This window comes from Polypterus senegalus, chromosome 8 (genome assembly GCF_016835505.1).
Source record: "Polypterus senegalus isolate Bchr_013 chromosome 8, ASM1683550v1, whole genome shotgun sequence".
Classification (NCBI taxonomy): Eukaryota; Metazoa; Chordata; class Cladistia; order Polypteriformes; family Polypteridae; genus Polypterus; species Polypterus senegalus.
The window spans coordinates 64746702-64774125 of record NC_053161.1 but is presented as its reverse complement, the minus strand read 5'-3'; the positions used below and the strand labels follow the sequence as shown (position 1 = coordinate 64774125).

Sequence of the window (27424 nt, the reverse complement as noted above, 5' to 3'; positions counted from 1 at the left end):
CCGCGTCAGTGGTTGCTTAGCAAACACACTGTTGCCGTCGCTGTGAGGAAAAATGGCGACTCCTCGGGAACTTGGAGCTACGCAATATATTGAACAGCACAAAATAATGGAACTCTTGGACAGTATAACCAGCATGCTTCTGTTCCACAGACCAGGTGAGATGGACTGACTAAAACAACTTTGGTACTCCCTCGCCTTGTTGTCGTGTACTTTAACTAAATGATGCTGCCTGGAATATAGGAAATAAGGTAGAGTGTGCGTCGCAGGAGGGTAAGGGTGACACGATAAGATTTTATTCACAAGTAAATGGGTTAAACATTAAACAAACGAAGAGCTACATTAGTTTAGCACAAGTGTCAGCCGAAGAGTTGTATCTTGTGCTATCTACGCTCTCATGCTGTCGTTTTAACAAGTGCAAAATGAGATCCATTGATCACATGTAATCTATACTAATTATTATTTAAGAACTCCTTATAAAGAATGATTTTGATTTTTTGTCAAAAGGCGAGATGCAGATGCAGACTAGTGTGAAGCAACCTCGCCAGTGTGCTTAGAAACGGCGATCATCGGAATGAACAGCCCTGAGCTCGCGAGCCTTCGTTCAAACTAACCTTCTAACGGGTTTAACCAATCGAATGAAAGGATCGTATCATTAGGAGGCTGTTCCTGCGCATTGTCTCACAGAAAAAATTTTCACTCCGATTGTTTTTCTTTTTTTTGTAAAACGGGATGATCGCCCCACTTATTTCAGATTACTTTGTAGATATTTTATGGAAACCTCTAATATTTGTTGAAATGTCTCCAGCAGCAATGACGTGATGCTAAATGTCCGAATACTGGCAGTTAGTTGCTTGGAATTAGTTAATCCTGCCACTTGTGCAAGGTTTAGGTAGAGCATATCAAATATTCAATCTGAACACTAATAGAGTAAGTGAACTAAACATAAGTGTAGAGACAGAATCAGATCAATCCACCTAAATGTATGACTATGGTAAGCCTCTTTTTAAAGGTCATTTGCATACAAATCTCACCCGCCACTAATAATTTCTGAAAGTACAGACAATGTTGGAACATCTGTTTGTATACACACGCTCTAGGTGTCATACTGGGTTAAGAATGGCAGGACCTACTGGGAAAGCATTTAGGACTGCAGGACACATTCAAACTAGGTCACTAGTGAAAAAAAAGCTGATGGCTGTTAGGACAGGGATGGGTAATGTCGGTCCTAGAGGGCTGCAGTGGGTTCAGGTTTTCATTCCCACCCAGTTGTTCAATTAGAAACCAAACCTTGCCAGTCTCGGACCTTATTTAATTTTATGGCTTGTTAGTCTGCAATGTTAGGCCCTTATATCGCAGATTTGTTTCCTTTCCAAGCATAGATATAAAGCCTAAAACAGGTCCAGTTTTTCTCTCAAGTGTTTTATATGATGAACACACAGGTATAAATGGAAACAAGTTAGATAGAGAACTGCTGGCTCCTTTGTCATTTGCATCTTATTGCTAATAAGGAGCCATTAAAAACAGTGAATGCAGCTGTTCAAGACTGAAATAGGCAACAAAGGGTGGGGATCCTTAACAAGCGAGACCACTAAAATGAAGCAGAAAAATGTCACTTCAGCAGTAAGTGCTTCATCGGCAATAACTGACTTCTCATTAAGAAACTGTGTTGTAACAAAAACCTCCAGGACCGTGTTAGAGGAATGCCGATGACCTGCATAAAACTAATTTGCATCGGTCCAAACGTGGACACATGTTTCTAGAGGTCTGAGGCAGTAAAGCTAAACACACTTTATGTGTACTGTTCAGGGGTTGCCAAGTCCGGTCCTGGAGGACCACCATGGCTGCAGGTTTTCATTCTAACCCTTTTTTTTTTTTTTAATGAGTGCCCTGTTTGTTCTGCTAATGAACTTCTTGCGATTTCATTTTAATTGAATTGCTCATTAAGAAAAGGGTTAGAATGAAAACCTGCAGCCACAGTGGTCCTCCAGGACAAGAGTTGACACCCTGCTCTATATGGTGTAAGCAAGAAATGGGTTATTGATATCTCAAAATGACACCCCTCTTTAAATATTCCATCCACCCAAGCATCCTTTTCCTGGACTGGGATTTGAATCCAGACATCCCCGTCTCCAGACTGAAGTGATAATTTGTCCGAAATACTAAGTTTAGTATTTACGGCATGGTATGATAATCCAACAAGTAACTGTGTACCTGACCACATGGGTGAGGAGGGGCTTGACATGATATTGGTGGGGGCTTAGCCCAGCTAAATCCCCCTCTGATGCCGGGCCGGAATCCAAGACTCAGGAAATTACAGGCAACAGTACACCATCATGTCCAAGAGCAGGAATGTTCACTGTTAATTGAATTACATATGAAACTAAGATGTTTTGTCTTTTAAGTATGAAGCTGCTGCCACTGTGCAGGGATCTACACTTGTGATGCCTTTCTTAGTTTCTGCAGTGCTTAAATAATCCTAATGGAGTAAGACGGTGACAATTCAATTATTAACTGTGCTAAACTGTAATGGTTAAGAAATGGACACCTTCTGAAAAAGGAAACTGTGAGGCAGTAGAAAAGGATGTATACATGACTCTTGATTGTAATTATATATTTGATCTTCATATAACATTATTTGACATACTTTATATAATAATAACTTGTTACTTTTATATAGCACTTTTCTCACTACTGTAAGCACTCTGCACACAGGGAGGACCCAGGATGCAAATAAATATAATAGCAGTTACAGAAGGCAAAATGGCTTAACAAATTTTATGTTAAGGGGTGTTATTAAATGTTTTTACTGTTTTTATCAAATTAAGTTATTATTGTGAATCAACTTATGATGATTGTTAAGTGCACTGCATAAGTAAAGTCTTTGTACAGACCTTGCTCAAATTCTAACATTGGATCACAATAGCTAAATATCTTTTCCTACCTCTCTTTTTTGTTTGCTCCTTTCCTTGGACACATTTACACCACATATTGCAGGGGTGTCAAACTCCAGTCCTGGAGGGCCGCAGTGACTGCAGGTTTTCATTCTAACCATCTTCTTAAGTAGTGACCGGTTTCTGCTGCTAATTACTTCTTCTAATTAACTTGACTCAGTCCCTTTAGTTGTTTCTTATTCCTTGATTAGCAGCCAAACAATAATGAGACACAAAACAAGCCGCCACATCACACTATATCTGAAAATAAAGAACGATGAAGGTCTCAGTAAGGTTGATCTCTCAACTCACCAAAACACTTTGACGATGTTTTTATGAAAAACAGAAAATCAACAGTCAGCTATGGCAGAACGAGAGCAACAACAGGCTGTGGAATTAAATAACGGGTTTAATTAACAGCAAGAATTGGCTTCTCATTAAGAAACTGGTTGGAGTTTGAAGCCCCAGTTTAGCTGGTCATCTGTTGGCTTGTTTCACGTCTCATTTCTGTTTGGCTGCATTGTAATGAGGAGTCGAATCAATTCAAAGGACTGAATCCTTCTAACAGGGCTATTAAAATGTGAATTAGCAGTGAAAACAGGTCACTGATTAAGAAAAGGGTTAGAATGAAAACCTGTAGCTGCTGGGAGTTTGACACTTGTGACATACTGTATCAGGGGTCCTCAATTACAGTCCTGGAGGGCCGCGGTGGCTGCAGGTTTTTGTTCCAACCCAATTGCTTAATAAGAAGCACTTATTGCTCAAGTGACACTTCTGCTTCACTTTAGTTGTCTCGCTCGTTAAGATTTTGAACCCTTATTGGTTTTTAATTGCTCCTAATTAGCAATAACATGAAAATGACAAAAGAGACCAGCATTTCTCCTTTTAGCTTGTTACCATTAACACCTGTGTGTATTTATCATGCGCTATTGGGTTTAATTAAATACTTGGAAGGAAAGTGAAGAGAAAAAAAGTGAAAGATTGAGTAGTTCTCATCCATTTTAGACTTCAAATCATTTGAATGATATCCTTAGAAAGGAAAAAAAATCTAGGATATACGAAGGGTCTGACATGGCAGAGTTAAAGCACTAACAAGCCATGAAATTGAATTATTGGGAAGCATTATTTTCTAATTAAGTCAATGGGTTGGAGCAAAAACCTGCAGCCACTGTGGCCCTCCAGGACTGTGATTGATGACCCCTGGTATACACTGATACACGAGTTGTACGCAGAAAAGGAAACCTCAAGCAGCTTTAAGTAAACAGGATCCCCTTGGCAGCTCTAATTATCATTCAGTTTCTTAGTTTTGGCCTTGGAAGTTAAGCAAAAGCATTTTTGAGAAATCACCGTGCTCCAGTAAACAGCAATGTTGTCTTTGTTTAAATGGTTTATTCGAAATTGTTTTTAATAGTTAATCATTGACTGCTGGGCATGTCTAGATTGATGCCATACAATGGAGGAACAGAGGAGCAGTACGACTATTTAATTAAGCTATGAGTTCAATGAAGAGAATGAGTTGCAATTGGATGCATGTTCCGTAAATGCAGTTTTCATTCCCACAGAGCGCCCAGTGGAGTTTCTGATTGGCCATCTGGAAAAGCTGAAAGCTGCCAGGGCAGCGTCAAGTGGTTATCCTTGTCTTATTGATGATTCCAACCTGAATTCTGTTTTTGGAATACTTGACCCCACTAAGCAGGGATACATTACAGTAAATCAATACAAAAAAGGTGAGTTTTTTTTTTGTTTTGTTTCTTTTCTTCTGTATGATAGACAAGTTGTCAATGATTACATTTTACTGTGGTTTAGTACAAGCTGATTTTTCTTTTTTACTTTTGTTTGTGTTCCAGCTTTGAGCACCCTAGGAATACTTAAATATAATGAGCTCCCACAGGGAGCCGATGTCAACAGAGTATCACAAGAAACGTTCCTGAAGGAAGCGTGAGTAGTTAATTATATTTACCACAGTAAACTAAATACAGCCCAGGTCATACATCCTCTGTAAGCCTAGTCTGTTTATGTAAATCTGAAATTTAGTTACACACTTTGTTTTTATACATAACTAAAATATCGTAGTCTGTAAAAGTTTGAGGTTGTTTTGCTTGGTGTAAATGCATGGAAAATGATTGCAGTCTAGGAAATCAGATGCATGCCTCTTTTCCAAATGTGATCCAATCAATAAAACCCTTAGTGGTAATGATTTTGAATTTTAATACAATTTTAGGCATGTTACACAAGATATACACAACAACTCCAGTCGTTTAAGATTTGCATCATATATTATTCTGAATAGAGTGCAGGAGGAAAAAGAAGAGGTTTTCACCCAACCTTTGCAAGTTAAAGGCTTTATTAACCTTTCTGGGTAGTTTATTTCTGCTTCTGCACATACTTGCATATTTAGTTGAAGCTCATTTAGCTCTAGATATACCTTAGGTCGGATTTAAAATTTAATATAAGACCTTCATGACCATGTGGTGGAGAATTATAATCTTATGTACAAAACCGTTGTAAAAAGCAAAACAAAATGTAAAAATGTATTAATGGGGCCTTTTTTTAACTGTAGTTTTGGGATTTTGGTCATAATCTTGCCCATGTTTCACGTACAAAACAATGTATTTTACAAGGGAAGGCCAGTAGCGTTCACTATGAAAGGCCATCAGGTTGTGCAGCTTTCTTTTATGGTAGTCTGACGTAGTATCAGTCATGACCCTAATTTGTCTGTTAATCTCCAAGTGCAGAAAGGCATGAGGATAATCAGGTCTAATTAGGGTCAAAGTTTGCTTACTGTAGTAGCTGAGCTGCCCCTTAAACATAATTGTCAGAAAGGCCAAGGACGACACAATCCCAGGGAGATTTATTTTGGTGAGACAAGCTGACCTTCCTTGTAGGAAGCCTGATGGTGGTAATACTGATAGCTCAGTTAAGAGTCCTCAAGCCAGCAAAGAATCTTAAGCACCTTGTGATGCCGTGGTCTGTCGAAGGCTTTGTTTAAACGTGCCTGAATGACCCAAGGAGATAATGCCTGGCTAAATGAGACCTATAGAGACAATCGGGGGGGTCTCTTAGTTATATGTTCACTGCTGTTAGGTCTTTAGGCCATACACTGTAAAAAAAATAATGTTACATTTACCATAAAGTACTAGCAGCTGGGTTGCCAGAATTTTACTGTACTAAGTAAGGTGTCAATATTTTTAGGTCTACAGTATAATTTTGTAGTAAATAACTGTTTTTTCTTTGCAACACATTCCAACAGAAGGGAATGTTTAACTATAACCAGAAATTCATGCAGTGTAATAAATATGCCAATCAATAAACCATTAGAAAGTATCGTCAGGGTCAAACCCCAGTACACAGCTTGCATCAGTAAAGTAACAACAACCAATAGCAAACGTGTACCATTTAATGATACACTTTGAAAACAATTCAATGTTTAAGGAAGCTATGGCACATTGTCTGGTGGGGAAGTAAAGTTTGCTTTTGTGGTGTATGGTGTCCTACAGGTGTGCCAGCTTATTGAATACAAACCACCATAAATCGGCTTCCATAACCTCAAAAAACCTTCAGCACGCAGGGAAAAGTAAGTCTGCTAACTTGATTTAAGTTTTTTTCCCTACTATTCAAACAATATGGTAAAAGGGGGCGTGTCCGTATGCAACTGTCGTAACTTCGGTGTTACTGAAACAGCACTTTACCGTTTTACATTTTGCGGTTGTTTACCGTTGCTATTTAACAATTTTACACTGTAAAATTAACAGAGTTTTTCAGTGTAATTGTAATGCATCAGTAAACGGTATTTAACATATTTTGAAGGTAGAAAAATATCGATTTTACAGAACTTGGCTGTAAAAAATAATGAAATGTATTGTTTAAGATATACAGGTAATTTTCAGTAGAACATAAGGTACCTTTTTTCAGAAAAGGCCTTTTACTTTCACCATTTACAATATTTTTACTGTTAAATTTACTGACATTTTTTACAATGTAGGATACCGCATTCAGTACAAAACAGAGCCAAAGGATTTGTTATGTGTGCTTGGCCACATTACCTGCTAAGTACCAAAGCAACATGCAATGTCTCATGTGTGTAATGTAGATAGGGCCAGTAATCAGTAAATCGAGTTATTTATCAGGACATTTCCAATTGTTCCTTGCCTGTGTAGTTTCTCAGTTCAGACAACAGTCTATTCAGTATTTCTCCTGTCATGTATAAAACTTTCTTTGTGAAGTGGTGCCATTAGTATAAAATACATAAAACTATGCTGCAATTATGGTCCTAAAAGGCTTTAAGGTAGCCTTTCAACAAATTAAAACAGTTATGTCTCTGAAGAAATCAAAAAAGCGCTATTGAGCTCCACATGTTTTGTATAGTATATGTTCTTAAATTAAAAGACTAAACATTACTGTGATTTTTAATTTATTTTTAATGAAAAGCCGTATGTAAGGTACTAGATAATTGTGGATGATAAGATGTGCTGTCAGGCCACTCTCTCATTCTGGGCTCTCATAATCCTGCTAGTCATACCATTTCCATACTCTGTTCTAAACTCCAAGTTCACTTACTGAATGACCAAAAGGGGCTTTTATACCAAGACCAGGAATTACCGCATTGACTAGCCTGGGAATAATGTCTCGAGTCAGGACTATCCTATAGAACCTTTGGGACTATTATCTTAGAGTCAGAAAACCTATCCTGGCCAATGCATTGGTACTAGGGAGCCACACTATAGCTGATCTCCTTGCTGCGAGCTCTCATGCCTCACTACTCACTGCTTACATGGTCTTTTTTGGGCTACCTCTCACATCCTAAAGATGTCCATGTCACGTTAATCAGCAGTTCTAAAACTGATGTGTGCATAAGTGGGCCATGAAACTGACTGCTACCACATCAAGGGTTAGTTCCTTCTGTGTATCTGGTTCTTCCAGGATAGGCCACAACTCCAAATAGAATAAAGGGGCTTTGAGAATGTTATATTCTGCTATGCATTGTGGACGCTGGCCCGGACACAGACAGACGGACATCTTATGTTCACCCAACACACGTTTATTTATAATATTTTCACAGTTCAGTGCACTCACAAACCCCAGTGCCTCCAGCACCGATTCCCCCAATGTCCAGGCCACACACTTCCAGTGCCTTTCTCCTGACCGCCTCTAGTCCTCCCTCCAGCTCCGTCCTCTTCCACCCGACTTCTACCGATGACTGGAGGGAGGCGGCCCCTTAAATGGGAACCCGGATGGGCTCCAGCTGCTTCCCGGCAATTCTCCGTAGCCACGCCCCAGTGTGGCGGAAGTGCCGGCTGCGCACCCGGAAGCCGTCTGGGTGTCCCCTGTCGTCTTCCCCCGGGATATTCAGACACCGGGGCGCCGCCTGGCGGTGGCCACAGGTCCCTACAGGGCTGGGCTTCCAAGCCCTTTACTCGAGGCCCCCAACATAAACAGGACGGACGCCCCCTCGCAGTCTGGAGGAGGCACAAGCCCTCCTCTGGTCCTCCTGAGCGTCCCGGCCGGGGACCACAGCATTTTACATGAGCTGCTTTTAAAAATTAATTAATTAAATCGATGTATCAATTAGTGCTGGGCGATATGGAAAAATCATATATCACGATATGGATTATTTTATATCACAATAACGATATATATCACGATATACCACCCACAATAAAGTACGTTTTCAGTTATTCTCTGAAAAGTTTGACAAAAATATCATTGCATACTTTTTTTTGCAACTTTATTTTGAAGTGACATTTAACTGAACTGTCACAAATGAGAAAAATACATTTTAGATTAGCAATATAAATGTATCAACTGACAACAGATGTGGTGGAGGTAGAGCTACAGTAGCCTTCACATTTTTTATCCACATCATAGTTATTTAAATAGTATTATCAAAATAGACTTTATTAAAAAAAAAAAAAATTAAAGTGCACAACCCTTTCAAGTTTCTGAGCAGAAAAGCACTCAATTATAAAAATTAAACACAAAACATTTTTCAACCTTGTAGTGCAAAGTTTGCAAACCAAAATAAAGTATCAAAAGTAAATATCAGAGTTGAACATAACACTGTTTAAGGCATTAGCCATGAATAAAAGTGCAAACATAAAAGGCTACTTTGTAAAAGTAGAAAAAATGACTCTGTCAAATTTATAGATAGATAAATACTTTATTAGGGGGTCTTTCTTGGAATTACTACAGTAAAAATGACAGTACAGTAAACTAAAAGTACCTCATACAAATTACTGCACGAGTAATGCACCTTGGGCTATCATGGCTCCCGTGTGGTCATCTGGAAAGTACGCAGTCTGTAAACAGCGAGCACAGAGGATCCAGTCTTTGCTGATGTAATGGATGGTTACGCTCATGTAGGGCTGCGTAGCTCTGCTCGTCCACAGGTCAGTTGTCAAAGCATAATGGACCACACTGCGAACATCCTTCTCTACTTGGGCCGGGCATGCGTTATATAAGCGAGGCAACTCGACTTTACTGAAGTGCTTACGACTGGGCATAACGGACCTCGGGTCAAGGACTTTGACGAGGTCTCGGAAGCTACCCTTCTCAACTGCATACACGGGGGTCATGCCTTTACAAATGTAATGCAAGATGGCACATGTGATTTCTTTATGGCGCTGGGACGTTTTTTCAAACGGTGTGCTTTTTATGAAAGACTCTTTAATTTTAGGCTGGCTATATTTTTTATCGCCACTTGCCCGGGCTGTTTCACAACTTTCTTACGCATTTCTTCGATTCTCCCGTGTTCTTTTCGTGGACCTTCTTCAAGTGGTAAAAGAGGTTTGTTGTGTTAGCGTCGGGCGCGGAAACAATCTTTTGGCAGAGTTTGCACATGACTGTCTTCTGCTCCGTGTCAGAGCTCTTGAAGCCAAAATGCAACCAAATCACTGACGTACCCCCACGTTTCGGTAAAAGTACTTCTTGGGCTGCTGCCTGCATAGCAGTTTCAGTTTGTTGCGACTCCGGGCATTCATCTTTAACCTCTTGCGTCTCCATCTTTAAGCACTCACTAGCGTTAACTAGCGTAAAGCATGTCACAACAACGTAAAGCGTCTTGTCGCAAAACCACAAGACAGAGTTTCTTTGCGAAAAAGTTCATTTTTATCCTTGATTATCACTTATATAAAGGGTAGAGTATGCATTGCATAGCGACAAGACATTATCATACATTTGTCATAGCCTATTTAATGCAATATTTTATTTAGTAATTGATAAAATTAGGTTAGAAACGATAGAAACGATAGAAGAGAAATAGGACGATAGACACTTTTCTATCGTCCCCACAATACATATCGTCATATCGCCCAGTACTAGTATCAATAATGCTGAACTAAATTACACAACTTTATTGCCTACCTTGTAATAGCTTTTACCTATTTTTAATACTTCATCTCTAGGCTCAAAAAAAAATCAAAGTCAGAGGCACAACATTTTGGTGCCTGACTTACATTAAGTGTAACCTTTCCCTCTTTGTTACTTTGCTTATAAAAAGAACATAATAAAGAGTTACAAATGAGATGAAATCCTCAAATCATTCAGTCCATCAGACTAGCTGATTCATTCGTCTTAAGATCTCGTCCATACACTTTTTTTACAAGTCATCAAGTTTTGTTCTTTTACTACACAAGTCTTTAGTGTGTTGTAGATTCATAGGTTAATAGGGTCAGCTTTGTCACATGTACAGAGTACAGCGAAATTCTTACTTGTTTGTGATAACCTTTTTGTGTTAAAAACGTCACTCTTGTTTTCCAACTTGAAAGGATAAATTCATATGTAATCTTAAAAAAAATAAAAAGACATTGGCTCATCAGGAAGCTGTGAAGGGAGGAGCAGCCAAGTGCATCTATTAACATGAAAGGTATGTTCTTCTTTAATCGGCTAAGGGAATTTAAATTGTAGTCTATGAAAGAGGAGACAATGTGGGGAGATAATCCAGGTATTCAGAATTTTTTAAATGCATATACAGTGCCTTGGGAAAGTATTTGCCCCTTTCCTCTAATTGTACTTCTTCATAACACTTGTTACTGTTATCCGGACAATTTTTCTTTGAACCTTTTTGAGATCCATGTGGCTAAACTGGATATTAGTTTTTCACTATCTGCCTTCCTTCAAGAATTAAATATCCTTATCTTCCTTATGCAGTGCCATTTTTTAATTGTTTGCTGGTGCTGCTGTTTTTGTAAATTTTGAATAAAAATACTTTGTTTCTGTGTGCCTTTCTGTTTTCTGACTTTTATTTTCATGAAACGATTTTTGATTCTTGTCTTACATTCCTGCCTTGGTGAAAGATCATCTTGTCTTTTTCTTTTTTGGTAATGACACTTTCTGATAGTTTTGACTATGTTTCATCTCCTGATCCTATAATTTAAAGTTTTTTCACTGTCTCTTGTTCAGATAATGCAAAAACACGGGTTGACAATTAGGGATCCCAGGATGGCGCAGTATCTTGCAAGGCTTGAGTAGTTTATTTAACTCTTTCAAGTAGGATGTCGACTTTTGTCAACAGAAGGTGTTGAGGGTGGTAATCAACTGTAAACGGTGACCAAACCTGCCGTTATATTTTAGTTAGACTCTCTTTGCTAGAAGGAACGTTACCTTAGTTGGTTTGACTGAGATTCCCTGCCCTTGCGTAAATAACAAAGAGCAAACAACATCAAAAATTGCTTTGACCTCTGGTAACAGGTCAAAATGAATGTGTAAAGCTAAGTACTGTGTGAGCAACATTTTGCATATTATCGCTGAATTGGACTCTTGACTTGTTAGACTTCAGTTTTGATGCAAGTAATCAAAAACAAACATGAGGTACCAGCATCAGCCGATCAGTCCCAAGCTGATTGTGGTGTTGAACACTTTCATGTAGCTGATGTGTCTTTGGCAAAGTTCGCCTGGGAGGACTACCACTTACAATGATGAGAGGTACAAAACGGATTGCATTGCACTGTGGCTACTGCTGCTGCCCCGACCCCACGAAAACAGCCTGGCAGCCAGCCTGGCGTGAATTCCTGCCGGCAGTTATGCCACCCGTGAGCATCTTGAGCTGCAAGAAACTGTGAACTGGCGGCACCAGCATGCAGCAGTGGACACTTTTTTTAGTTGATTTCTGTGTGAAACAACTGCTTTGTGTGCTTTTCAGAAAACTGTTTTTAGGAAAAAATATTCAGCTCAAAGAGTTAATACAATAGTGGCTTGAGAAAAGGACATAAAGGGGCTTAGAAACGTACAGGGTTGTGGGAATAACAGTAAAAAAGTATTGTAAAATGGACAAAGTCTATAAGTGTTGGGAGATTAACTGTGGACAGTCTTATTTAACAATTTAGTCTTGGTGCCAGTAGTAGATGGTAACTTAAGTAAGACTGCTGTCATCAGTTTGGGAGCTGCAGAGAAGCTCCTCTTGCCTTCAAAAGTTAAAAGTGAAAAAAATGACCTCTCCAGTATTATCCATGAGTTCTTTTGGAAGATGGAATTCCCACTGTGGAAGGGGGTGCTTGAATACACAAATGTACACTGTTACACTTCCACTTACATTCTGGGTATTACATTATGAAATTATTCCACAGAATATTTTGGGACTTCCTTGTCTTAGAAAGCATAATGCTTTTATTGACTGGAGCAAAAATGAAATTGTTCATTGGGGTGCCTTTTTCCAAACCATACCTGTCTATAGGGAGTCTCACACCCTTTTACTGTTTGTTGCAATATTAATGTAATTCCCACTGATTATCAAGGTTACTATAATGTTTTTATCAAGGCTGTGTCATTAGAACTTCCCCCTCACATAAAACATGACCGTGCTATCGGTTTACTGCCTGATACCCCTCTTTCTGAGCAGAAGGTGTATGCCCTGTCTAAATCTGAGATTCTGACTGCCAATGAAATATCAAATATCGTTATTGTCTTCCCACAATGCCATTTTGGATTGTTCACGGGCGCTGCCATTTTGTGGCAGGAGTGTCGGCTGTTCCCAGAGTTTCACAGGAGTGTGTTGACACATGTTGTCGCCAGTGTAATCCATAAGTACAGGTGCTTGCATTTCTAAATAATCCATATTTGGATAAAAATACTACACATGCGTTTCTCTGTGGCTTTTTCTTCTCGCTTTTTTCTAAGTGTCTTTTCAGGCAACGGGTTCTGATTCTTATCTTACATTTCTGGCTTGGCAAAAAATTGGTTTGTCTTTTTTTTTTTTTTTGGTAATGACCCCTGCTTGTAATTTTGACCAACATTTCATCTCCCATTTCTGTAATTTAAATCTTTTTTTCACCGTCTCCCATTGAGATAGTATCCATAGAACATTATCATGGTGTATTTTGGCAAATGTTAGATGAGCCTTTATGTGCCATTTGTTCAGCAGCAGTTTTCACCTTGCAACTCTCCACGGATACCATTATTTCCCAGTGTTTTTCTAATGGTGGAATCATGAATGCTGACATTAACTTCGCTGAGAGGGGCCTGCAGTTCCACAGATGTTTGTGTGGGCTCTTCTGTGACTTGCACTCATGGAGTAATTTTACTAGGCCAGCCACTCCTGTTCCAGGTTTTCCTCCATTTCGAGTTGTTGGCTGTAGCTGTGATTGGCTGGAGTCTCGAAGTTCTAGAGAGTGCTTTGTAACTTTCCCAACTGATATATTTCAGCAGCCTTTTTCTCAGGTTTTCTGGGAAACAATTGAGTGTTATAAAAGAGGAAATCCAGAAGGGGTACATACTTTTTCATGGGGGCTGTAGTTGATCCAGTAGAATTTCTTCAGTTAAACATTGAAGCATGTTTGAAAGAGTTTTGATGGAAAACAAGTGTAACTACATTCAGAATGTCTGGTATAAATAATGTGGAGGTGTGAGGTATTATAGTAGAAAACCTGTTTTTTCTTTGAGGCTCATGATTTCAGCTGTTGGAGTGAATAACATTTTCCTAGCTTTCCATTTAATGATTTGGGGCAAGGCTGAAAAGCTATGAAAGAATTTGGCAGACCTTTACTAACAGTTGCCAGCATACAAGATGCAGTGATTCACCAAACAGGGAAAATATTCCATTTTCTCAATAAATGATGAACCCTGGAGGGTCTATGCTTTACGTGTGGATTATTTACTATGAAATTTATGTCTGTGCTTTTTACTTTGTAAGAGATTATTTCATATGAGCAGATATTTGGGAGAGATAATCCATTTCACTGCAAAGACCATAACGCTTTAATTTGACTATTTTTGGCTATTCTGAAAAGGCTTTCAAGATTTCGAACCAAGCAAGATTTTATAGAGCATCTTTTACAGTGAAAGTCTTCTCAGCACACGGAATGGAATCTTTAAAAATGTACAAACACATGGATTTAACAAACATGAGGAGTCTATTCAGTTAATGAAGCTTATTTGTTTAGCTGATCGCTCAATTGTTCGAATATATCATGCACATATACTGTATACGTTTGAAAGTTGAAAGGCATGCACTTTTTCTGCTTAGAAAACTTTTCCCGCTTTGAATTTTGAACTCCGCACCTTCAGTTTATTTTTGGGGATGTTACCTTCAGGAACATCTCTGCTAGGTTTAAAGTCTAAATGTTTCATATTTTAATTGAATAAAGCGTGAATAAAAACATTTAAATAAAATTGCTTTTAAATTGGGCTAAAAAGTAAAAAATAAACTTCAGTGGTATTGTCTTTTCTTATGTTTTGGTAAATTCATGTCATAAACTGTAACTTGTAGGGCTGTCACAAACACTTATTTTGTAAACGATTATCAACTATTTTATCGATTAATTGAATTATCTACCGACTAATTTTGACCAAATAGTTCAAGCAGGCATATGAATATGTGCTGTATGGCAGCATGCCCTGTGGGGTTGGGGCAAAGATAAGTTAATTAAGAACATATATTTCAAAGAACATTTGTAATTAATTACAAAAATAAATCATGGCAGGCCTAATAACGTGTGTTGTAAATATTGAAAAAGTCACCTGTTGGCCACATCAGTTTCTTTTAAACCAGAGATGTTGACTGTTTTCAAAACAGTCCATAGTGGGCCCACATTTTCTGCGTTGTTTGGGAAGCCCACTGGATGTTGTGGGAGGGAGTCGGTTGCCCACATTGAGCCCCATCTTCGCATTGTGGAGTGAAGAAGAGATGATACTGATACTGTTCGGAACTGCACCCCCTCTCATCCTGGAATGGTGCCGGTTATCTTATCTGAGCCCAGAAGATGATCCCCACACGTCCATCCAAGTCAAAGCATTATATCTACACAGAAAGTATAAATAAGTTAAACTGTATTTGTCTGTTGTTTTAAAGGTACTGATTCTTTCTCCGTCTATGTTCTTTGCATTTTGCAAAGTTTAACTACAGAACATCTCCAGATGTAGGGCAGCCACATAGATGTCTCCCTACCACTTCCTGTAGCTGACCAAAAGATCCTTTTTATCCCACCTTGCATTTTATCTTTGCTTCTAAGCCACAGCCAGAAGCTCCCTTTCTCTGCCTCCTCAGAAAGCTCTTTGTATGTCTTCCTAATAACAAATCGAGGATGAATGTGAAGCTTATATTCTTTTTTGCCTAATGCTGCAGTGAAATTGAGGCTCCGAAATTGTTTCTTGACTTGTAACTGCTTCTTTGTCTTTTGGTTTTGCACAAATGCTCACACATGCTTACCGTGCCTGGCTTTTTAAAATTTTCTTTACGGTACTCACATACCACCTAGTAATTCTTGGCGTACCATAGGCTGAGGACTGATTAGATCTTGCAAACTTACAGTAATAGACTTTGATATAACCAAAATAATAAGATCACTCTACACATGAGAATAATATTGTCTTCATATAAATGTCTTGTGCCACACTCTAAGGACCAAAAAAAATCGATAAGCCTAGCGTATTTCTGATTATTTCTAAATATTCTTTATATAATAGAACTACTACCAGGTAACTTGAATCATACAGAAATACAGAAAAACCGTGGCTGTTGATTGTAGGGCAAAAGAAAGGTCTTTGTTTAAGATACATTCTGGAAACAACCACGTGATTTTTGAGGCTGAACAAGAAGTGATTTTCTGAGTTGAAAGGAAGTTCTTGCTTCCAGAGCTCAGGCATGCGTCCTGGTGTCTTCTTCTTTGTGGTTTGAGGACCTCCAGATTCAAGTTTGCACCATTGGCAATGTGCAGTGTAGCTTTACCAGTTTCTGTTTTTTTTTTTTCTTTTAAAGATAAATGTTATGTCATGGGAAAAGATTGTAACAGTGAAGTGCCACATTCATTGTGGAAGAGTCAAGGAATAACTCGAAAGTGCAGGGGCCTTGAAACACACAGGAGAATTCCCTGAATAGGAAGTGTGAATTAGCATTTCCAAATCTGTCCCAAGAATTGACTTGCTTCGCATAGTTGCAGATGTCTAGCCCTTTAAACAGTATCTTTATGGGTCAGATTCTCAAAAACTTCACTCCTCACCCAGCCAACACATAATCCAGCAAACCAGGTAAATATGGAATCATGACATGGGCATTCTGATGTGTTAGCTTTCCTTGGAATTCTGCTGTTGATTGATTAACACATTGTCTACTATTGCAGTCGTGTAAAAAATGTCATACAAAAAAAAATCAAAAGTTATTGCCACCTTTTCTGTGACTAAAATCTGTTTTTTTTTTTATGATTGCTATGTAATGTCTTGTATAACTTCTTGGTTGCTTACTGGATTACTTTTAAATAACATGCATATTAATGCTGTATTAAGACTGAGTATAGGCAATGCTTAAATTCTTTTTTAGATACCTAAAACCTGAGCATAGTGTGGGATGACCCCATGCTGTGTAGCCCACGTTGTTCCCTATACACTCACCTAAAGGATTATTAGGAACACCATACTAATACGGTGACACCATACTAATACGGTGTTTGACCCCCTTTCACCTTCAGAACTGCCTTAATTCTACATGGCATTGATTCAACAAGGTGCTGAAAGCATTCTTTAGAAATGTTGGCCCATATTGATAGGATAGCATCTTGCAGTTGATGGAGATTTGTGGGATGCACATCCAGGGCACGAAGCTCCCGTTCCACCACATCCCAAAGATGCTCTATTGGGTTGAGATCTGGTGACTGTGGGGGCCATTTTAGTACAGTGAACTCATTGTCATGTTCAAGAAACCAATTTGAAATGATTTGAGGTTTGTTACATGGTGCATTATCCTGCTGGAAGTAGCCATCAGAGAATGGGTACGTGGTGGTCTTGAAGGGATGGACATGGTCAGAAACAATGCTCAGGTAGCCCGTGGCATTTAAACAATGCCCAATTGGCACTAAGGGGCCTAAAGTGTGCCAAGAAAACATCCCCCACACCATTACACCACCACCACCAGCCTGCACAGTGGTAACAAGGCATGATGGATCCATGTTCTCATTCTGTTTACACCAAATTCTGACTCTACCATTTGAATGTCTCAACAGAAATCGAGACTCATCAGACCAGGCAACATTTTTCCAGTCTTCAACTGTCCAATTTTGGTGAGCTCGTGCAAATTGTATCCTCTTTTTCCTATTTGTAGTGGAGATGAGTGGTACCCGGTGGGGTCTTCTGCTGTTGTAGCCCATCCGCCTCAAGGTTGTGCGTGTTGTGGCTTCACAAATGCTTTGCTGCATACCTCGGTTGTAACGAGTGGTTATTTCAGTCAAAGTTGCTCTTCTATCAGCTTGAATCAGTCGGCCCATTCTCCTCTGACCTCTAGCGTCAACAAGGCATTTTCCCCCACAGGACTGCCGCATACTGGATGTTTTTCCCTTTTCACACCATTCTTTGTAAACCCTAGAAATGGTTGTGCGTGAAAATCCCAGTAACTGAGCAGATTGTGAAATACTCAGACCGGCCCGTCTGGCACCAACATCCATACCACGCTCAAAATTGCTTAAATCACCTTTCTTTCCCATTCTGACATTCAGTTTGGAGTTCAGGAGATTGTCTTGACCAGGACCACACCCCTAAATGCATTGAAGCAACTGCCATGTGATTGGTTGATTAGATAATTGCATTAATATGAAATTGAACAGGTGTTCCTAATAATCCTTTAGGTGAGTGTATGTGGCCCATGCAGTAGGCTTACTCTTGTTTCTTTGTGGGCAGCCCTAGTCCTCTGGGGCCTATTTGCTGGGAATTACATTGAAGAAGCTACAACTACTGCAGTCTAGACTAATGAGAATAACCTCACAGATAGTCAAGAGAGGGCTGGTGTCACCTTTTCTAGTAGCTTTAACATCAATGTGCAGTACAGTTCTGTGAAGCTTTTTTACATTATTTGGCCCCAAAACACACAATTAAATATCATGTTCTACCACAAAGTGGTATTATTAGCCTTTTAAAATTAATTGATGTTTGTTAACAGTGATAGCAAAACAAAAATTGAATTCCAGCAGCCATGTTGTTGCACTCATCAGTTTCATAACATCCATTGCAAAACACAAACAAACAATAAAGGGAGGTAAATTTGACCCAATTATAAGGTTCTGGACCTTTTTTTACCTTCATTTCTGTGCTTTATGTATTATTTGCCTATTTGATGTTCAAAATTCGTAAGAATATGCATATCTGGGAGTGTATTTGGTGGACGTAGTAGGTTTGGAGTCTATCATCTTCACATTGGCCATCTTCCTCTTCCTCATTGTTGTTTTCATTACTGCTAAGCTTAATCTTCTCTACATCCACACAGAAACACATTATAAATATTACAGCACAAATACAGTGGAAATAAAATAAAGTATAAACAACAGAGAACGAGAGCTATCTAGTATAATTACGTTTTGGGTCAATATTGACTGTGCTGAGCATGGAGTATAAACCAGCCCTTATAGTAGTACTGCCTTGATTATTATATTTGAAGAGATATAGTCGGCACTTAATGTGTCCAAACTTACTCAAATCTGAACAGTTTTTGTCTTGTACTCAAGAATATTAGTTAGGTGAACACATTATGCACACCCAAATAAACAGGCATGTAACATGTTTGTCCTTAGTTTAATTTTTTAGGATGTTTCTACTCAGCAAACAGACACATGTAATGTTGTAGCAAAGAGAATGGCTCATCAAGTACCACGAAAAATTGGTGTACTTTAGCAAGTCCAAAGCCTCACTTTTACATGTCAAAAAGAATCAAGAGTGCATGCATACAAGGAACTTGACTCCAATTTTTTGATGACTCTACAAGTCTGTAATTACATGATAGGCATACACATGAACCACTATGTAATGGATGAGCTAAGAACAGACTCGATGATTGTTTTGTAGAACTGAATCAGTAACTCCTGTGGTAAATTGAGCCCCCTCAGCTGTCGCAGGATGTACATCTGTTGCTGTGTCTTTTTTATTATGGGGTCTATGTTGGTCTTCCATGTCAAGCCCCGGGTGATTAGAAAGCCCTGAAATGTGAAGGTTTTCACAACTGACACCTTTTTGTTAAGCACGGATCGTGGAGGTAATATTAGGGGTTTAGGGCCCCTAGAAGCCCACTCTCTGGGGTTGAACCAATTGAAGGCTGTAGTTGTGCTTTCATTTTTTTCTGTATTAATTTTGAGAAAGTTCAGTGCCCTCGGAAGTCAGTTAGTGACCAGATATTAATAAAATGTCCACAAATGCAGAAACAACTATGACAGTCCACCAAGAATGTTACATAATAGAAAGAATCTAAAACACTAATTGCCTACTTGTTTATCACTTCATAAACTGTAGCATGTATGTTTAGTTGCAGTACAGAGTAAACAATGATTTAATTCACTTTCGGAAAGAAATTACATTTTCCTCCTACACTGAAACAGGCATATATTGTAATATAAATGAATATTTAAAACACATAATGAATGCATATAATGCTTAGTAAAACAGAATTTTAAAAGGATGTTTTCTTACCGACTGAAACTGCGTTTGGATGATTAGATGAGGTGATGGTGGAAGGCCAGTTACACTCTTTTATCCACATTTTTTTGTGATAATTTTTCATTTAATAATGGGGCAAATATCCACAAGTGCAACAATTTTAAACAGCAACAACGCAAAGTTTAACCCTGAGGTAGACAGCTTGTGGCACACTCTTCTTATTTTCTGGATGGGTGGACAATTTAGACTTCTACCTGGCGGGTACACTTTTTTGATTGTATTTTGGATGCAGATTTAGAATGTGGAGTTTTATAATACTGTACAGGTGTATATATATATTTCTGACTGTGTTGGGGAGACAAAAAATTTTTTAGCTTTGCTTGAATATTATTTTTAAGCTCAAAGCAGGGATTTTGTAGACTGGCATGTAAAATATGTTTTTATATTTCATAGTATTTGAAAAATGTAGATATTTGAATGTGAAGGCAATGAAATAACATGGTTTTAGATTTCATCAAACTGTGAATTTGACTCTTGTTTTATTAAATGCTTTAGTAGTTGTTGCTAACCTTTTGCATCTGTATTTAACTGAAATTCTGTTGTTCTTTGTGTTCATTTATTATACAATTTCTGAGAATTTCCTTTTTGGGACACTGAAGAGTTTCTTTTTGGAGATTGCTGTTTTGATAATTGATATGATAATGATAAGCATGGCGTGGGTAGAATTCAATCTAGTACATCTGGTGCTTAAATGAAATAGTAAAGTAGAATCAAATAGTACACCTAAATTTGTGAAAGCAAATTTTTAGGTGCAGGAGAGCATTGTTGGGTCACTGATATTACTGTTTTGCACCAAACAAATTAGACTTTTTAACCAGTTTTCTAGGTGCATAAATCACTCCATAGTTGAGCCACCCTAAGCACCTTCATAACAAGCATGAAAATTAATAAAAAGAAATACAACGCAGCAAAATATTTAATAATATAAATCTTGGTCACATAAGCTACAAACAACTGGCATGTTATAAAAGGCCCTGTTGATTGGCGTTGAATTGCATTGTTTTGAAAGAAATCCCATTCACTGTGAGCTCTAGAATTGTAGAGTAAAGCCTTGTATAAGCACTTCACTAAAGTAACTTGCATCATCAGACTGATCATCTTTTAAGAAGAAGCCACTGTCCCGATTGCAGTTAATCAGAGCTGCTTGACTCTTGGTGTTAGTTTTATTTGAATACGCTAGTGAGCAGATACTTTTCATTTACTCTTTTGCATGTATTTAATTAAAAACAGATATCAGAGTATTGAATTTTAATTGTCATTTTAAAGTCTTGCAAGAATGCAAAAGCCTGTTTTGGTGGGCTCTCCTATAATGTGTGACTATTTATATATATTTGCATTTATTCCTGAGGTTCTAAACTAAGTTTCTCTTTCACTTTTAATAATTTCTAATAGTACAGTGATTGAGCAACTTTGTTTTTTCGTATAGGTGCACTTATTTTGCTTTGAAACTCTGTGTACAGAGCACAATGCAGGAACCAGCTAGAGACCGAGCACCAGTCCATCAAATGTCCTGCATATTTCTGGCATTGGAGAGGAAAACTAATGTAGCTGGGGATAAACTGTAAAGTTAGTATAGGCCGTAATGTAGCCTGTCACTGACCTTTATTTATCTAATGGAATATAATCTACTGAAAGGTACCAGTAGTATCCATGCCATACAGATTGTTAAACTAATAATGATATAGATAGATAGATAGATAGATAGATAGATAGATACTTTATTAATCCCAAGGGGAAATTCACATAATCCAGCAGCAGTATACTGATACAAAGAAACAATATTAAATTAAATAGTAATAAAAATGAAAAGAATTAAAATAAAATTAATGTTCACATTTACCCCCCGGGTGGAATTGAAGAGTCGCATAGTGTGGGGGAGGAACGATCTCTTTAGTCTGTCAGTGGAACAGGACAGTGACAAAAGTCTGTCACTGAAGCTACTCCTCTGTCTGGAGATGACACTGTTAAGTGGATGCAGTGGATTCTTCATGATTGACAGGAGTTTGCTTAGTGCCCGTCGCTCTGCCACAGATGTTAAACTGTCCAACTTTAATCCTACAATGGAGCCTGCCTTCTTAACAAGTTTGTCCAGGCGTGAGGCGTCTTTCATCTTTATGCTGCCACCCCAGCACACCACCACGTAGAAGAGGGCACTCGCCACAACCGTCTGGTAGAACATCTGCAGCATCTTACTGCAGATGTTGAAGGATGCCAACCTTCTCAGAAAGTATAGTCTGCTCTGAGCTTTCTTACATAGAGCATCAGTATTGGCAGTCCAGTCCAATTTGTCATCCAGCTGCACTCCCAGATATTTAAAGGTCTGCACCCTCTGCACACAGTCACCTCTGATGATCACAGGGTCCATGAGGGGCCTGGGCCTCCTAAAATCCACCACCAGCTCCTTGGTCTTGCTGGTGTTAATATGATATTGTTTATATATATTATATTATTATTATTATTATAATTATATTTTAATATATAATAATATATTATAATTATATATTAATATGTTAATGTGATATGATATGTGAGCAGCAAAGATGGTTGATTGCCAATACACATTGTACCCATATTGCTGGCATGTTTAAATATTAGCTTTCCTAGAAAAGAATATGAATGACAAGAAGGATAAAAAGAATATACATCACAAGAAAGATATTAAATGTATGATGTTTTCACATGAAATGTTTTAACTTTACATTGAAATAGTTTAAACAGCAGTTACCAGTAAGACCTGTAGTAAAAACTGTATTCTTATCTATTAATTTTTTTTACAAAGCAGTTTCACAACACTAACATTTGGCAGGCATTTTAACTTGAACCTTTTCCATACATTTGCTTAACTATTTAGAATAAACATAAATAGCATACATATATTATAAGACATGTTTAATTATTGCAGTTCTGAATCACATGGGATGAAGCTTTTTTTAGCAACCCTGAGGGCAACACGTGAAGCCTTCAGTAGAGTGGCAGCCCATAGCAGTTTCCACAGTCACAGAACGTATCTGCACTGGCTCTGCACAACCCATGACCGATGTGGGATTTAGACCCTGCTGGACGCTGGATCTATAAAGTGGTACCACTAGCCACTGCACTATCATAAAAAAAGACAAAGTGTAATTCTCACCAAGAAAAAAAAGAACAAATCATTAATCATTTACTACATTTATTGACTGAAAAAGAATCTTGACTTTTGAGTTTTGTCATGTCTACATGAGCTTTAGCAACTGCACTGTGTACAGGTAGATGAGACACATAACTGATTTCACATCTCACAGCGTTAGAATGTTCAGGGTGGAACACACAACATGCAAAGGGTTTGACTAAAGTCATTTTATAGCCATATGTAAAAGTAAAACATTCATCCAACCTCCATTCCTCCAAAAGCTGACTTACTGAGCGTTTCAGCCTGTACAGGTCACCCTGATATGAAAACCGATGCTTGATCGGGGGACAAACGAACATTTATCTGTAAACTTTATAACACTCAAGGAATTGACTGATTTAGATGCACAACCATTTGAACGCTAACCTCGGAGCAGGATCTGCAGTGGCTAATTCAGCATGCAGTGAAGAAATGTAGAAAATCATGGAATAATGCATTTTATCTGGAAAATTGTGAACCCAAAGTGTAGCAGTAAATAAACAAATGATTTTTTGTGTCTTCTGTAAAACATTTGCTTTACTGTCAGTCCCTTGGATGAAGAGTGTCAGTAAAGTATAAAGTTTTGAAGCCCCCTTAAACAGTTTAGCACATTGTTAACACTTCATTCATTACTGTCGCTGTACTCCGTTAAGGGGAGCAGGTTTTCAAATCAAAGGCTATATATGTTAGGAAATAACCTAATAAAACATGTTTTGCTTTGAAATTTTTCAACATCGTAATATTAGTGACATTTCCTGAATGCCAATAAATTAGTTAGAGACCAAATATCAGTGCCTGATGTTATCAGTTGGATCCTAGTTTTCTGTGATGCAAAGAGAGGAATTTTGTCAGCTTCTTTTATTTACCACCTTGCATATCTATTTTAAAATGGCTGTAAGTTTTTAAAAGTTGTAACTTTCCAATATGTAGTAGAGACTTACAGTAATTGTTGTATTATGAAAGTAAAATATAGTCATTTGAATAGCTAAAAGATTAAGTGAAGAACTTTAAACACTATTAAGATACAGCATTTTTAATATGTTACTTCTTCTCAACTTAAGAATCTCTCAGGTAAATAAAATAGTACAGTTTGTTTTTTTTTCCCCTTGATGTTAATTCATTTATATATGCATCATAAAGAACATCCGTACACAGTCCTGTACTTAAATAATTGAGGTGCCAGAATGTATTGAAATCACTTTATTAATACCTACTTCTACATTGTGTTTTGCCCAGGAGCACAGATTGTATCACCAGCTTTATGTGTAAACCAGTGCTTTAGCTACATTATTTGCTATTCAAAATGTATTTATTTTATGTTATTTCATCAATAAATACAACAAAATAAGCTTGTATTTTCACCAAATGCTTGGCAGTTTAATGCAAGAGAAAGTTCCAAGCATTAAAAAGTGAATTCTCTTCTATCCAGTTATTTAGAAAATAGTAAGAATACATTTACAAATGAATGCCTCTTTTGTGTTAAGAGTATTCTTTCTTCAAATGGGTTAGATTTCTTGGTAAGGGCAAGAGCAAAAGATCTTTAAAGTCTGTAAGTCTTGTCAAACATTAATGTACATGCCCCACTGATTGAACCTGTTGATGGATTTTCAAATTGTTTCTTTGCAAAGTTTAAAAGTATGTATTCATACTTTGCTTACAAAAATGAATAGTGCAGTGTTTAAAAAAAGTGTGAATATTAACAAAAAAGTGATTAAGAAGATATTCACATAAAAAGGATTTTATCCCTTTGTAATTTGTGCAATGGAAGAATAGATGGAAGACATTTGAGCTTTTAAATGGAAGTAATTAGTGAATAAAATGTTGAGTTGTCATCTTTCAAAGACCATTACAACTTAGTAGAATATTGTATGTAAGTAATAACATGCAAAAAAAACATATTAAAATAATACTGCTATGGCATGATGTTAGAAACAACTGTCATTACTTAAATTTGTGTTCTCCATCTCTGATAAATATCATTTTTAACAGTTAAATACAAAAGTTATGATACACACTTTTTTCAGTATATATGCACTTGATGTTTCATTTGCACAATTGGACTAAGTCTTTATTTCTTTTTATATACTACAGCATTAGATTCATTAATTTGATGGACTTCACTGTAGTCAGCCATTTAAAATTAAACAAATGTGTTTATGATAATCAGCACGCTGTATTTTCCTTGAAATGGGTCATTTCATAAGCTTGCCAGCATTATACAAGATCTTTATGTATACATCAGGGTACAGTAGGTCATTTCTTAGTTCTTCTGCCAGTCGGTTTCTGGCCTAGTGTATGCCTGGGTGGAGTTTACACATCCTTCCTGTGTCAGTGGGACTTCCTGCCACGTCCCAAAGATGTGAGCAGCTATAAATTGGCCCAGTAGGAGACAGTGTGGTTTTGAAGAGCTGCCTTTCCATGATTTATTCTTACCTTGCACCAGATCCCCTCATGCTTGACCTACAACAACCAGGACCAATGCATATCTGTTAGTGTAATAAAAAAAAAATAAAAACCTTTTATAGTTGGGTGTTGTTTTGTGGTGTAAAAGTGTCTAGGAAAGGCACTTTAACCTCTAAGGTTCTTTTTATATAGGTGAACAAGTTAGTACTGGAATTGCCTAAACTGTACATATGTCCTGCCAAACTACCTATTCAACATTCACTCAGCACAGACAGATAAAGCTCAAATACAAAGCAAGACTATCTCAACCCTGGCCAGAGGGTAGCTACCTCAACTTTGATACCTTACCAGGGTCTTGAAGCCATTTCATTCATGAGGCATCCCTGCTGGGATTCACATACATGTCAAACCATCTTCAGATTGCTTCTCCTGAAAGGGCTGCCCTTCTGAATGAATACCCCAGCAAACACCAGGAACCGCTACTCCCTTTTGGGCTTTGTATCCCGATGGCTGCCTTTGAAGGGGCTACACAATGTAACAGAAACCAAGGGCTAATCACTACTCCTGACAGTACACAACCTAAATGGGCACAGTTTGTCTCGTTAACAATCACCGGTCATTGCTAAATGTCAGTAAACATCAGAACAATTCAGCAAAGCAATACTCAAAACTAGTACAACAATTAATTATGTTTATATGAAGTAAAAACCAGGTGTAAATGTTAGCTATGAAGACATACAGCCGGAACGATTCAAATCAGGGTGAACACAGCAAGCTTTGTTTCTGGGTGCTATGGCTTTGGTTGCTGCCGACTTTGTTGTCTTAAACCAGGTTACGATGCTTTGGAGCGTAGTGGCAGTCTGTAGACGGCAACAACAGACCGAGTTGTCTGCTCTTTGGCAGTTGTTTTTCTCTCTCTCCTAGTTTTGGCAGTTATGACATCTGTCTGGCAGTGCCTTTTAAAATCTTTCTTTTAAATTTATAGTGTCTTGCTGACTATCTTATGCAAGATATGTAAAACATGGGAAAACCGATAAGTTCTCATGTTCTGTTCGATTGTTTATTAAGTTACTTTCGGCTAAACATGAAACATATTAATCATAATAATCCATTTCACATATTCGTACAAGCATAGCCATACTAATTACTTTATCCAAACTTAAACATATACATGCTAATAAAAAATAACACTCTTTAATAATGTATACTTATTTTCCCAGAATTCTTATCGATGTGTATTTTCCAAACACACCAGAATTTTATGTACTTCAAAAATCTGACAGTCTTGGAAAACTACTTAATTATTAATGAGCTAATGAGGTCATGTGTACCTGCCTGCCACTTCAGTTACAGAACATTTCCCACGTGAGCTTTGAGCCCACAACTTAAGAGTCATTTTCTAAATAATTCTAAAATTAAAACTACACATATTATCCAACCCTCTATATCCTAACTACAGAGTCACAGGGGTCTGCTGGAGCCAATCCCAGCCAACACAGGGCGCAAGGCAGGAAATAAACCCCGGGCAGGGCACCAGCCCGCCGCAGGGCATACACACCCACACAGCAAGCACACACTAGGGACAATTTAGAATCGCCAATGTACCTAACCTGCATGTCTTTGGATTGTGGGAGGAAACTTGAAACTATGAATGATTTACATTTGTGGATCAGAAAAGTGAAAGGTTCTGATATTTCACTTTTTATAAAGTCTTGTGAGCTTTAATGGTTTTGATTGTGGAATAGTGCAGCAGACTTTCTTATTGAGGATGATTTGTTTTAATTAAACTTACATAGAAGGTATAGAACAATAATAGTGTTCTTGTTTGCCCAGGCCTACACTTCCTGCTCCCGATGTTAACTAACAATGTGATTTTTTTATTTTGGCTGCCAACCTTCCTATAGTAGAAAAATATAACTTATTATTTTTTTTCTCCACAGGATGGAAGGACTCAAGCGGACTTCTGCTTTTGAATGATATCATAGCCATAACTGAAGAGTTTGTTCTTTACAATTAAATCTGTTTATCATTTATTGCTCTTTAATTA

At 37.9% G+C, this 27424-nt stretch overlaps 1 protein-coding gene across 1 annotated transcript; it reads left to right on the top strand.

Annotated features, from left to right (window-relative positions):
• Positions 1-27356, top strand: si:dkey-42p14.3 (EF-hand calcium-binding domain-containing protein 10). The gene is made up of 4 exons (XM_039761184.1): positions 1-155; positions 4493-4657; positions 4778-4868; positions 27318-27356. The coding sequence occupies exons 1-4, from the start codon at positions 53-55 to the stop codon at positions 27352-27354; spliced, it is 396 nt and encodes a 131-aa protein (XP_039617118.1). The 5' UTR covers positions 1-52; the 3' UTR covers positions 27355-27356.
• The last annotated feature ends 68 nt before the right edge of the window (positions 27357-27424 follow it).